The 13260-nt window shown below is 55.1% G+C and overlaps 1 protein-coding gene across 1 annotated transcript in view; it reads right to left on the bottom strand.

Annotated features, from left to right (window-relative positions):
- EPHB1 (EPH receptor B1) overlaps positions 1-4809 on the bottom strand; it is a 95180-nt gene extending 90371 nt beyond the window's left edge. The window contains exon 1 of the mRNA XM_085303890.1: positions 4716-4809. Coding sequence (XP_085160016.1) covers positions 4716-4776 — 61 coding nt within the window. The 5' untranslated portion in view covers positions 4777-4809. The remainder of the gene's footprint in view (positions 1-4715) is intronic.
- Positions 4810-13260: the final 8451 nt, after the last annotated feature.

Here is a 13260-nt window from a genome sequence, read left to right on the forward strand (position 1 = left end):
CCCGCGCGGCGCCCGGGCTGCGGCGGGACGGGGAGAGCGCGGGGCCCGGGCGGTGGCCGGGCCGGCGCGCCCGAGCCGCAGGAAGGGAGCGGAACCGGGCGGGCTGAAAGCGCGCTGCGGCCCCCCGGGCCGGGAGAACACCACCAGCATCCCCCCAAACTACGGAATCGCCCGTCTGAGCCCCTGGAAGCAAACGGCGGCGGCGACGCCGCCCGCGTCCCGGCCGCCCCCGAAGCGACGCCAGGGCGTTCATCGGCTGCAGCACGGCTGAGGGACAGCTCGGGGGGGGCAGGTGCACGGCGCGCCGAGCCAAAAAAAAATAAAAAAAGAGGAAAATCTCGTTACTCGTCGGGAGATCCGAGCGGCAAAGAGCCGCGCATGCCAGTTGTCCTGCCTCCCTTCTCCTCGGCGCTTCCCCCCTTTCCTCCCTGGCGACGCGCCGCATTTCCAGGCGGCACCTTGAACCGCAGCTTTCTGCTCCAAGGGCCAGGTTGCAGAGAAAGCTTTCCATGCTCACCTGCGTTTGCATTTTAAAAAGCCAACGGGGAAAGCAAATTGCTTCCAGGTACCGATGCCAGGGTTCGGTTACCGAAAGAAAGCAATAGAAATATCTGGTTTGGGGCAAAAAAAGGAAAAAGCCAAGGCTGCTCTGATCCTTCATGAAAACATGACACTTTTTCCCAGGGTAATTCTGAAAACCGAGCGCGGGTGTGCTGCGCTGTCGCTGCCGTAGCGGAGCAGCGCGGTGGTTGCAGAGGTGGGCGGCCGAGCGCGGCGGGCCCGTGTCCGTCCGTCCGTCCGTCTGTCCGTCCGTCGGGCACGTTCTCCCCGCAGCCTCTGGAGGTCAGCAAGCGGCAGCGCCGGGAGGAAAGGCCGCCGCGCGCGGCGAGGCCCCATGCACCGCCAGCAGCCCCGAACGCTTGCAAGGGCTGAGGCAGCCCTCCGTTCGGCAACGCAAAAAGAAATACGCATCCAAAAAGCAAAAAACTCGGTAAATGTGGTAGGGGGGATCTGACACCGCCCTGCGCGAACCTCTGCTGCCGGTAAATACAAAGCTCCGCGAGCTCGGCGGCACGCGGGCCGAGCCCGTGCCCCGCTCAGCTCCTCTCGCTGCCTGCTAGCGTGCCCGTCCCCCCCCCCCCAGAAAACGCACTTGAGCAATCAGCCACTTGCGCGACGACTCGGGGCCCCAAATCAGCAAAGCACTTCAGCGCCCGCTGAAGTCCCATCGAGAGGAATTGAGGCTTGAGCAGGCATTCGGCTTCGAGCAGGGGGGCTTTTCTGCAGCAATAAATCCCAGTGCTAGCCCTGCACGCGTCTCTGGTGCGGATTAAAAGGAAAAGCAAACGAGCATGGCTAAATACGGGTCCTGCTCCTCTTCCCCGTAATGCCCAGCGCAAGCAAAACCTCCCTGCCAGCAGCCAGGAGGAACCCGGGCCACAAGCGAAGGCTCGCCGCGAGTTCTTCCCACGAAGAGCCCAGGCGCCCTCCAGCCCGCCTAAGTGCGTTCTTGTCAGTCAATATTTCCCTTTGCATGTGAAATGTTTCAATTTTCCGCACTCTCCTCTCCCCGGGTGAAAATTCCACGTTTTCCAAAGACACGTGATGCTACTCCTTGCCTAAACACACGCAAAATGCTTTCAAAAAAAAAAAAAAAAGCAAAAATATTTCTGCTGGCACAGCTAAATGGCCGAACTCCAGTCAAGTTTGCTGAATGCATTTCTGATTTCTGCTTCAAAACTGCCATTAATCTTGCCCGGCTCTAACAGCACAGATCTCCAAAGCATCTGGCTGGGGCGTCCTCTCCCTCCCCCCAAAATCCTTATCGTTAGCGTTTCTGAGAGCAGCCCCGACAGGTACCTGCTGGAAGCCACCCCGCGGAGGCTGGTGGCCCCCGCGAGCCAGCCCTAGATCCACAAGCCTGCGCTGCGGTGGCGACCCTGGGGCTGGCGCTCACAGGGGACGAGCGGGGCCAAGCCACCACCCGGGATGACTCCGCCACGACCTAGGAAATTCCTCTCCAGCAACGCATGCAGCAGGCTTCCAGCGTGCTTATCGCCGCGACGGAGTCAGAGTTCAGCTCATCCGGCTTTACTTTCTGGAGATGGTACTCGGGGCCGCAGCTTGGGACGCCCACGCTTTGCGTATTTATGGAGCGATTGAGAACACACCTCCAGCACTGCCCGCGACGGGTAACGCTCCTACTTCCTGGCTTTGCAAAAAGCACCTGGATTCACGCAGCTCTGCGCTTTATTAATTTTTCCAACCAGCAGCGCTGAATTAATCCAGTTGGCGACCGAGCTGACTTTGCAATAACTCCCAGCTTCTCCACGTTATCGAACGCATCCCTCGTCGCTGGTGAGGGCGGATCGCCAGACCCAGCCTCGGCGCTCCGCGCGATCCTCCTGCCCGGCGGCCAAGGCGCTGAGAGCCCGCGGGGAAGATCCCCGCTGAGATCCCGCAGTATTTAAAGCTCTGCCACCAGCTTTAGGCCCCACCGCCTGCGCGCTGGCCCCCTTGCACCCGCGTTGCCCCCTGCCCGCCTGGCCTGGCGTGAGCGAGAGGAGTTTGGTTGCTGCTCTTCTCAGCCCTCCTCCGGCAGCGCGATTCGGTTTCCGGGGCGTTTGCAGGAAGCCGGAGGAGAAGCTGCCGTGCGGTGGTGCCGCCGGGTAAACTGACCTGTCCTTTGGAAAGCACGTGCACGCGGCGCTGCCGGCGGGCCTTGAGCTCGCCAGTGCAACCATCAGTCCCAGGGCGCCGCTGCATTAATTTAGCAACTTCTGGGGAGAATCACAGTCTTGTTTTACTGCACAGCGACAAATTAATTTAGACGAAGAAACAGTCAGCATCTGAGCTACGCTGTTATTTCCCGAAGCATTAATTGGTGACATCAGCACCGTGCAATTTGCTCGCTGGCGGCGTACGCCTGCACGGCTTAATTTCCTTAAAAGCGTGGAAATTAATTCAGCGTTCGTGGAGGTAAGGGACTTCCACCGCACGGGCAGGCCTCCCTGCTGCGCCCGGGCGTTAAAGGCTGGGAGAGCAGGAGGCGGCTCTCCGCCGGAGACGCTTCGCTGGCCGGCGCGCGCTGCCCTGCGCCGCGCTGCGCGAGGGCTCCTCGGCCCTAGTCCAGGGCAGGGGCGCAAGCGCGGACCGCAACCATCGCTGCCGGAGCGCTCAGTTTTAAAGCTCAGATGAAATTAATCTTTACTCGAAGCTCAGTCTGACCAAAATGGGCATTAAGCAGGTTCCTGAAGTTTATCCAAGTCTTTTTACAAGGAAAATCTCTTTCCACTGAGCTAGGAACGGCCCGGATGTGCTTCAAGAGTTAAAAGCAAGGGAGTGAACTGAGAATCAATCTTTTTGCCAAGCTTCTGCCTTTGATACATCATTTTCTTGAAAAATCAAAATGGGTTTCAAAGAAAACCTTGCATCAGACTGCATTAATTTGGGGGGCTGAAATCAAAATGTGGATTGAGCTACGTGACAGCTAACGTACGGCGCTGAACAAAAGCCTTTCCCGTTTTTTTTTTTCCTGCTTTGCCGAGGTGTGTTTTTTAGCTAAAAGGCGCATTTCCAACCGAGGCGTTTGCAGCAGCTCGCCCGACTCGAGCGGGAGGCTACAGCCACCCGGGACCCCTCCAAATACACACGACGCGGAGCCGCAAGGACGGAGTCGGCTCCCCCGCGAAGCCCCTCGGATCCCGTTACGGCCAGCTGCCCGGCGCGCCGCGGCACGCACGCTCTTTGGAGAGGCCGCCAGCCCGGCACGGCCGCCGGCAGCTTCCCCAGCGCCGGAGCGCCGGCAGCCCCCGGGCTCCTCGCCCCATGCGATTCCTGCCCGGCCTCCTGGGTGCCCCGGGCGGGCTTCGCCGCGTCCCCGGGGCTCGGCGGCGGCGGGGCCGTTCGCGTGCCCGTCTCCCCCCTCCGCAAGGGCGGGCAGCGGCGGCTCCAACTTCCTGGCACGCGGGGAATCCTCCGGGCTCGCGTTACGTTCATGTGTCCTTGGCTCATCCCTGTACAGTTGGAAAACGCTGTAACGGGAGCCGCTTAATTGAAGCGGCCGCTCGAATGGAGCGAAACCCGGGGAAACGCTTCCCTCCCCCTGCGCTTTAAGCAAACCGTCATCGCTTTGACTTCCCCCCTCCGCCGCATCAGCCGGGATAAGCACGGGCACTAGCAGCGCTGCACGCTGCCCTCCAGGCTGCGACGGAGGAGGCAGCAAGGAGGCAGCGTTATTGCAACGGCAGGCGTTATTTACCGCGCGCGGAAGGGCTGGCGACGCGTGCCGCGGGGGCGCGAAAGGCTCCCGATGCCCGGGGCGGGCCGGGGGGACGTTCCTAGGCGCTGCCGCGATACAAATAAATAACGATAATAATACTCCGGGGGGCTCGCTAGCACGCCCTGTCATCTGACCCAGCGCCGGTGGAAAGAGCAAAGCGCTGCCCTGCCAACTCGCAAAGCCCGAGCTTGCCGCGAGCGATCTGAATCCGCTGACATTTGGCCGTGGACCGGGAAAGGCCGGCAGCCGGGGCGGAGGGGAGCGCGGGCAGCGGGCCGGCGGCCCCAGGGCCTCGGCACCACAGCCTGGCTCGCTCCGCTAAGCCCTCTCTCCCGAGGCCGCCCCTTCCGTCCGTGGTCACCCACGCCTGGGAGAAACCCATCCACCCGGGGGTCAGCTCGCTTCGGGCGACCCCATTCCTCGACGTCCCTACCTCTGCATCGCACCGTTGGTTTCTCTCTCTCTCCTTCACCTCCTTCTTCCGCTGCCCTCATCAGTACCGCGTTTTTCCGCAGCCGAACAGGGCCCGCTGCTCATCACCTCGGCCGTGCAGCGGCCGTCAATGCCACCGGAGCGGGCTCGTCCCTCGCTTGAGTCGCCCGACGCCTGGCCGCAACCCGGTTCAGAGAGTGAGGAGAGCCCTCAGCCCAGCAGATCTCGGGGAAAGAAAGAACATAATGCTCAGAAATGAGAGCCACGTTGAAACCAACAGGGTAAAAGAAGTGAAATGCGTATTTTGCAGAGAACTTCTCACTTCTGTGTGGGCAGCTTGGTCACTTGAGACCTGTGGGAAGAAAAAAAAAAATCACAAAACTTCTGAGCAATGCCTCGTCCCGTACGGGGACGCTATGGGACATCTTTCAATGACAAAACACTTCCATTAATAGATGACTCACGCTGAGTAAAACGTCTCTTGCTGTGAACTGACGGTCACGATATCCTACAGCTTGTGCCGGGAGCTGTGCAAAGGAAGACGAAGGGAAATCCAGTGACCAAAGTCAGTCAGCCCTAGGATCAGCACTGAAAACCCCAGTTGTAGTGCTCCGGGGAAGGACTTTAATGGAGGAAACCGCCTTGCCCCTGCCGGTTTTTGACTTTATGGGATTCTTGGGAATACTAATATTGCTTTCCTTGATCTAACACAAGGGCGTACCTAAACTCCAAGTGAAGTGTACCAGAATTAGCAGCGCTGCCTCCCCAGCTCCGTAATTTCTAGGGAAATAAGAAATAGCATGAACTACGAAAGAGTATCGGATTCGGGAACAGTGCTGCGACGCAGCCAAGCACTGCCGCTCGTGTTCTCCTATGGCGCTGTAGTGCGCTTTTATATTTATTCTTCTCTTTACCCCACAGAAAAGTATTTTACATGACATAACAAGATCTGCTTCTGAAATGAAAGACTAATCTTGCTCGCAATGAAGTGCATGATGCTCCTTCACACCGACTTTGGCAGTGCTAATCTGGGCACGCATTCTCTTGCCTTTAAATGTGATATATATATGTTTGGCTGGATTAGCAGGGAAATGAGAGTGGCTGCTAGTCATCAGTTCATCTTTGAAAAAGCCAAATTATGGGCTTTGCTGAGGACAACAGCTATTTCAGAGCTATGGTAAATCTGGGACTTCTTCAGGCAATCTAAAGGAGACAGCAGGAGCGAGCAGGCAAAGCAGGAGAACATTGCTGGGGTAACAACCCATGCACAATTCTCCCTCCTTGGAGCTCAGGCTTAGCGGGAGCCCTCAGGAATTGAGCCCATCACGTTTCCGACGGAAAAGCCGAACAAAAGCACTGTCCTTGCAACTGTCTCAATGACACGAGTAATGTGCCGCAGAGCTAAGGGGGACAAATGGTAAATCTCCAGCTAAGAACAACGATAATGAAAGTACAGAAGTGAAAATTCATTACCTGAGTCTGCTCAGGAGCTATCTTGAGGGACTCTCTTAGACTTTCTGGGTTGCTTTAACCCTTTGGGCCTGCCTCCAATACTTAGTCCGATACGCTGGCATTGACTGTGCTCAACCCTCTTTTCTTCATTTCCTTATCAGAACAACTTTCTCCTTTCCGGAATAAAGCACTGTGCGTCTTGCCAGTCCTGCAGCGTTATGCCATTCAGCGCTCAGCTTCCTGAAGGCACGCAAGCTCATACAGCAGGAAGGAGAGCATAATGTGATTTTGGGTCAGTTGCTCCAGGACCGAGTCTAATAACCTTTGCTCATATTTTCAACAGCTCACGTGGAGGCGGTAGCAGCAACTGGAGAAGAGAGACAGCCCAGCTCCACAGGTGAGACCATTCCATCTCAAAAGAAGCCTTTCCTGGCTACGTTTTGGGCTCCTGTCTCCTGGAGCAAAGGAGATACATTTCAGCATGCCTAAAGCACTCCTGCTTAGGATGCCCCGGCATCCTGCCAGGTCTCTGAAAAGTTAGAGATACCCATTGGGCATCTCCATGGCAACCCAAGGATGTTCATTCCAGACATGCTTTGGCTGGAATCAGATGGTTCACAGTGTTCATTCTGGAGTGGTTGTAAGGTTGATCTTTCCCAGGTTGTTTAGAATGGGAATGTGAACCAAAAAGGTGTCTGATTACTCCTGATGCACAGACTACCAGGCTGCTGGGGAAGCAATGCACCGCGTCTGGTGGCTCCAACCTAGGGAATGGGGTATTTCAAGGTGGTAGCAACATACCTGGGAAAGAGCGAAGGTTTGGCAGGAGCAGAAATGATTTGATGTTTTGGACATCTCCCAAGGCCAGGATGAACGGCACTGAATGCAGAAAGGGGCAGGCAGCCCGTATTTGGCAGGTATTGTGCGCTACAGCAAACTGCCCGTGTCTTCAGGAAGCGCCTCAGCTATCTTCCACAGGAAGGCATCAGTGTGGCAGGGGAAAACGGCAGTGCTACATGTCTGTGGTTGGCATTGTTGGTGGGAATGGGAGCAACGCACCACTAGTCTAGGAGAAGGTGTTGCCCTGAAGGAGGGCTGCCAAGGCGATAAAGGAGACTGCTAGTAGTGCCAACTTGGTAGAGCAAAGCTGTGTGTTTGTCCCCGCTCTGCAAGCAGCACCAGTGCCCACAGCACTGTGTGAGGATGGAGCAGCTCCTAGCAGGACTTACCTCCCAGTTCTTGGCAAGAACCCATGCGTTTACATGTGGAGGAAATAGTCCTGATCCCTCTTGGACACACTGTTCCTTCCAGCCAGCTTCATGAGTACTGAGGGACGTAACAGGCCTCTTTTGTGTCACACCAGGTCCTGGGAATACATGCAGCACCTCTGGTCCAATGAATAATACGTACCAAAACCAGGCCCAGTTTCCCCTGAATTTGTTTATCCATCTCCTACTGGCATCATAACTCCTCCTTAAGTTCTGATAAGCACCAAATTCTTATCTCAGAGGCACCTGAGCTCACATTTCAGTAGATTTGGTTCAGAGAGGTACTCACTGAAACTCCAGGGCGACTCTGCTGAACAGTGGTCTCTATGCAACCAGGTTGGGCCTCCAGTTGACTCACGCTTTAGGAAGATAGGGCAGAGGAGATAACTCCTACGTCAACAGGATCAACAAAAAAAAGAGTTGATAAAATACAAAAGATGGCACTTGGTCAACAAAGTACCTTCTGCAGCCCCCAGGAAGTGACATGTTGCTTATATTGATTAGAAGGGGCAAGGTTGTCTCCTTAAAAAAAAAAAGAAAGAAAAAAAGAAAAAGAAACAGAACAGGCATTAAGGGAAAAGCTTAAACCTGCCTAGGTAATCTAGAGGACTCTAAAAAATCAGAGAATAGCTGTAAAATCTCCACCAGATTGGCACAATACAAGACAGTGGGCAAAAAACTAGAGTTTCTGAGGAGTGTGTCAAGAAAGCCGGTCTGCTTTCATGTTTATTACTACTGTAAGTAGATACAGCTAGTTTTTTCCCCTTCATCTATTCACCTATGTCTCTAAAAACGTTTGTAACTGTATTACCCATCTCAGATATATTTTGCATTGTGTATCACCTAGCTTGTCTGAGGACAATTGTACGGTAAGTAGTTAACAATAAAGCACGTTGCCCAAGAGCATGGCTAATACATAATTCAGGTTACTGGGACACCTTAGCAAATGCTCCCCAAACCTACTGCAGGGTATCCTAAGACTAACAAAGACTGTCCCTGGAAAAGCTGAAGGAGCCATTTTGAGAGCTTGTCTCAGGGTGGTTTGGAGAGGACGCAACCTCTTCCAGGGACCAGTGGCAGCCAGGAGAGCTCACTGGCCTCCAAGCGAGGTCACAGGGAGGGGGTCTGTCACACTTGCCTCAGTCCCCTGCACTGCCTTCAAAGGATGAGTTATTTGGAGATTATAAAAGGATTAATGCTTTAATGACTATGCTGAGCCCGGCCAGAATCGTTCTCCCCATCTAGAAAGGCCAGCAATGAAAAGTAAGCCAAGCAGCATGCTGAAGGTCAACAGATCTGTGCTCTGACAGACAAGACAGCATAGCTCTCAAGCACTGGCAGCCTTTCGTGGCAAATGTCCTGCCAACAGGCTCCCTCCCTCCCTGTAGCAACAACTTACCCTGTGTGCTCGGGACAGAAGCAGCCCTGCCTTGGGCTAGTCTTGCTGCAGAGAGCAACATCCAGCTGCCACTGCACAAAGAAAGCAGAAACAGCTTTCTAAAGCAACTCAAAATAGCTGAGGATGGAAGGAATGAGGAAACAAGGCCACTCATACACTTCTTTGCCCTAGGGCAGGAACATTGGCTTTTCTCATTTTCAAAAACCTTATCAAAACGTTTGTTGAACCTTTGGGTGCTGAGAGCTTATTCTTCAAAGAAAAAAAGAGCAGCAACAGTCATGACAATACCATTTTTCCATTAAAACATAGCAGAAACCTACACAAATATTTGCAGTCCTCACAAGCACAGAGATACAATACTCGTACTCCCCAAACTACGGCTCCACTTCCCACCCAGCTCCAGAAAAGAGGCACCGATCGTGTTGGCCCCTCCGGCATCCATGGGAAGCCCCCACTGACTCCACCGGGCGTTTTACCAGCCCTCGGTTAACTCATGCATGGTGACCTCTCTGTGCTGGCAGCCAGCGCGCGGGCATCCGCGCAGTGGCGCACGCCCCCGGGGAACGGCGAGGGCCACGTTGCCTCAAGTCACTACCATCACAGACTGACTTGAGCCTGGCCGATATGTCCCCACCGCAGATGCTCGCTCATCAAACACACCACCCCGGCTGAGGGCACGACCAGAAATCCTGTGCAAGATGCTAGCACTGCCTGCTCCCAGAAAGCACACGCTCTCTGCTCCGGGGAGCAGCTATTTCCCTGCTGGAGAAGGAGACAGGTGGATTGCAAATTCAAAGGACCGCAGTGTTTCTTCCTGGGTTTGGAAGCGTTCGGGTCAGTTTTGCACACACAAACAAACCGCATTGTCTTGCTGCGATCTAAATACGTCCTGACCTCTCCTCACAGGACTGTCCCGGCCATCCGTTCGCTTCCTGGTTGTGTGGATACCAGGAAACTGAATACAAGGGTTTATAGTTCATGGAAAGTTCTGCTGCTGTCTTAAATCATAAAGCGCAGCTGCTGACACAGCAGAAGCTGCAAAGCGAACAGAGCGTTTGAGCAATCTGTGGCTTGGAAGCCGCTGGAAGGAGAGCAAATTCAGTGTCTTACAGCTCCGTCGGAAGAAGAAAGAAAGGACAGGCAGGCCAGAAGTGTAGATTAAAACTCATCAGAGTGCAATTGTAATGTGTTATACAACACAAACAAGTCCTGGAGCTTCAAAGTTAGCTTGTAATTGAGAAAGAAAATGGCAGCTGAAATTCACTGTCTATAAATGCAAAGTAATGGATGTGAAAAAACCAAACTCCAAATATATACACACGTGCCCACAAGAATGGGTTCTAAATTAGCTATTCTGAGTCAGGAGAAAGATCTTGGGAGTCTTTGTGGATAGTTCTATGAAAATACCAGCTCAGTGGCAGGCAAACAAAGCAACGATAATGCTAGGACACAGAGAACAGAGAATAGAAAGGGCACAGAGAACAAAACAGAAATCATCAGTTTGCCACTGTCAAAATCCAGTTGTGCCTGCACGTGGAACAGTATGTCCAGTCCCGGTCCCTCATCTCAGAAGGGCTTTGGTCAAACTTACCAAGGCAGAGAGGAGGACGATCGGCAATACGCAACAGCTCCCGCACAGAGAGAAGAAAACAGGCTGGGGCCCTCCAGCTTGGAAAAGCGGTGACTACTCCTATAGGTACACACATTCACAGACAGCACAGATAGACAAAAGGGCAACATTACTTCTCAAATCACAAGAACCAGTAGGCCTCAAATGCCAGGGCCGGGCAGAGATCTTCAGATACCATTTATCAGTCTGTGGAGTTCACACTGGGCCCCCAGTGTCATCAAGGCCCAACCTGAAATTTAGTCCCAAAACCGATCAGTCAGATTGCTGGCAGAAAAGTCCATCAGAAGCCAGTAAATATGGTGACCATAAAATTTCCCAAATTACAGGTTGCCTTAAGCAAGGAGGGCTTGTCATGGAAAAAGCATTGCCCTCTTGCTTTCTTCTTCTGCTTTCCTTAGGCATCCTCTACCAGTCACTCTGAGTGGCAAGGCACAAGTCTAGATGCGCTTTTGGCCTGACCCAGTACAGTTGTATTTACCCTGCCACTGGTGACGTACCAAACAACGTAAGCAAGATCCAGTATCCAGGCCCAAGCTTCCAAGCAAGAGCAGGGACTGCTGAGCTGTGCAAATTCAGCCAGCTCCTAAAAAGGCCTGGCTCTCCAAGGCCACGCACGCAACAGCAGGTCATGAAAGGTGGGCGCTTCCACAGGGGCTCAGGCTGGAAGCAAAACTGAAGGTACCCTAAAGCCAGGAGGAACAGGGGTCGGGGCTCACCTTTTCCACCTTCAGAGGTCAGCAGTGTTGTCTCCATGGCAGTCATGTGTCAAGGCTTCCTTTCCAGAGAGCGGAGAGGATTCAGCCCCCTAAGGCAGTAATTCACCTCCCTGCAGGATGGACAGCTAGGGTACATCGAAACATCATGCCTGGCAAGCTTCCCCGTGGCTCTCCGCTGAGAAGAAGGGGAGCCCTAGCACATTTTTTCAGGTGCAGATACCTACAACAGTCTCAGTTAAAACTGAGGACAATCTCCAAGTGCTTTGCACCCTCAGATACAGCTGGGGCCCTAGCAGGACTGAGGCTGAATCCCACAACAACCATCCAGAGTGGCAGAGGCAGAGCAGCTTCCCACCACGTGTCCTGTTGGAACTGCTAGGAGTCATCAAAACATGCTTATAGCAAAATACCTGCAGTAGAGTTAAAACAGTTTCTTCAAGAATGAAGCCTGTAATTTCCTTTTCTACCCAATGGGATTTAAATAACCTAATTCTTGCTCTACATTTGTATAGCCGCTTCCTCACCCAGATCGCCCCTGTCGGAATGACACCGATGTGGTAAATACATCTAATCATTTTTCCTGGCCAGGGACTTAGGCAAACATCTTAAACCCTGCAGCAAATTAACAGAGCTGCCATCATTTTAAAATCAACACGCTACTAAAAGGCTTTCTCCTTTCCCTCCCCAAATCGTAAATTTTTTACTCCAGAAATATCCCGGTGCGCAGACAGACGCTGCTGCTCCTGACCTTAGCTTAGGCCCACAGCAGATTTCCTGTGCACGAGAAATTGCACGGCTTCAAAACTCTCCGGGCGCTGCGGGACTGCAACCGGCCCTGATGCGGCAGCGGGGGGTACCAGCGCCCGCCTCAAGCAAAGCCTCGGGGCTGACGGCACCAGGACGAAAAGACAGGCAGAAGCCTCCCGTTTCTCTTAAGATATCTCTTTGCAGCGAAAAGAAGCGGGAAAGGAAAAATAAAACACAAATCAAGCCCTCCAAAAGCAGTCACCTGTTCCCTCGAGGATCGTTATTTTTTGGAAAGCAGAAACTTCCTGCAAATTCCTCGATTTCACTGAAAACGCGCTTGGGCTGGGCGCAGCTGAGCCGTCGTGACGCAGACGGCCGCGAGCTGCGCGGATCGCGGCGCCAGGACCGGGCTCTGCGAGCAGCCGGGCCCGCGGTATCAGACGCGTCGCGAAAAGGAAGGCGAGGCAGTTGCGAGTACGCCGCTGTTACGGCACGTCGGCCGGGAAAGCCGGAGAAGCGCGGCCCCGAGGCGGCGAGCGGCAGCGGCGAGCGCGGCGGAGGGCATCCCGCGTCACGGCGGCGAAGCCTTCGCTCGTCCGCAGCCCCCGCGGGGTTTCGCTCCTCGTTACCGCCGAGCCGTCCCCTCCCCGGAGCCGAACGAGGTTAAGGGAGGCTCTCACGGAGGAGAGAGGCGGCTGCCGGAGGGGCGAGGCAAGGGCAGGCCGCTCGCGGCGCGCGCCGCCGGGCGGGAGGCGGCAGCAGGGAAGCGAGCCGGGGCGGGGGGAAGACGCGCTGGGCCTGGGGCAGGGCAACGCCGGAGGAGGGCTGGGGCAGGGCCGACGAGCGGTTCGGGACGGGCCGCCAGACGGCGCGCGCAGCCAGGGAGACGAGGGAGACGGACGTCGCGGAAAGGGGGCTCAAAGGCGGGAGACGGGTTCAGGCGACGGAGAGGAAAGGGTGCTTGTCCCTGGGTGGCACGGGCAGAAGCAGCAGGCCTCGGTGACAGGTGAGGAGGAGAGTGCTAAAGGCCAACGGGCAGATGGCAAAACTGCGATTAGAAAGTCACTCCAGCCATAAATCTTGGAGACCTGAGCTGGAGACGGGCAAGGCCCAGGTGGCTTGGAAAGGCCGGCTGCTCGAGCCCAGCGCGCCCGAGCGTGCATCTGTCGCTGCCTCGCCTCGGCCCTCGCCGCCTTTAACTCGCCGCTCGCAGCGAGGACCGGAGCGCGCACCTCCGAACCGCGCAGCCTCAAGAGCGAGGGCGGTCGCGACACCGCTCCCGGGCAGCCCCGGCGCGAGAGCGAGCGGCGCCCTTCGCCTGCCCCTTCCTTGGC

Source organism: Rhea americana, unplaced genomic scaffold (genome assembly GCF_003343005.1).
Source record: "Rhea americana isolate MKP2758 unplaced genomic scaffold, rheAme1 scaffold_200, whole genome shotgun sequence".
Lineage (NCBI taxonomy): Eukaryota > Metazoa > Chordata > Aves > Rheiformes > Rheidae > Rhea > Rhea americana.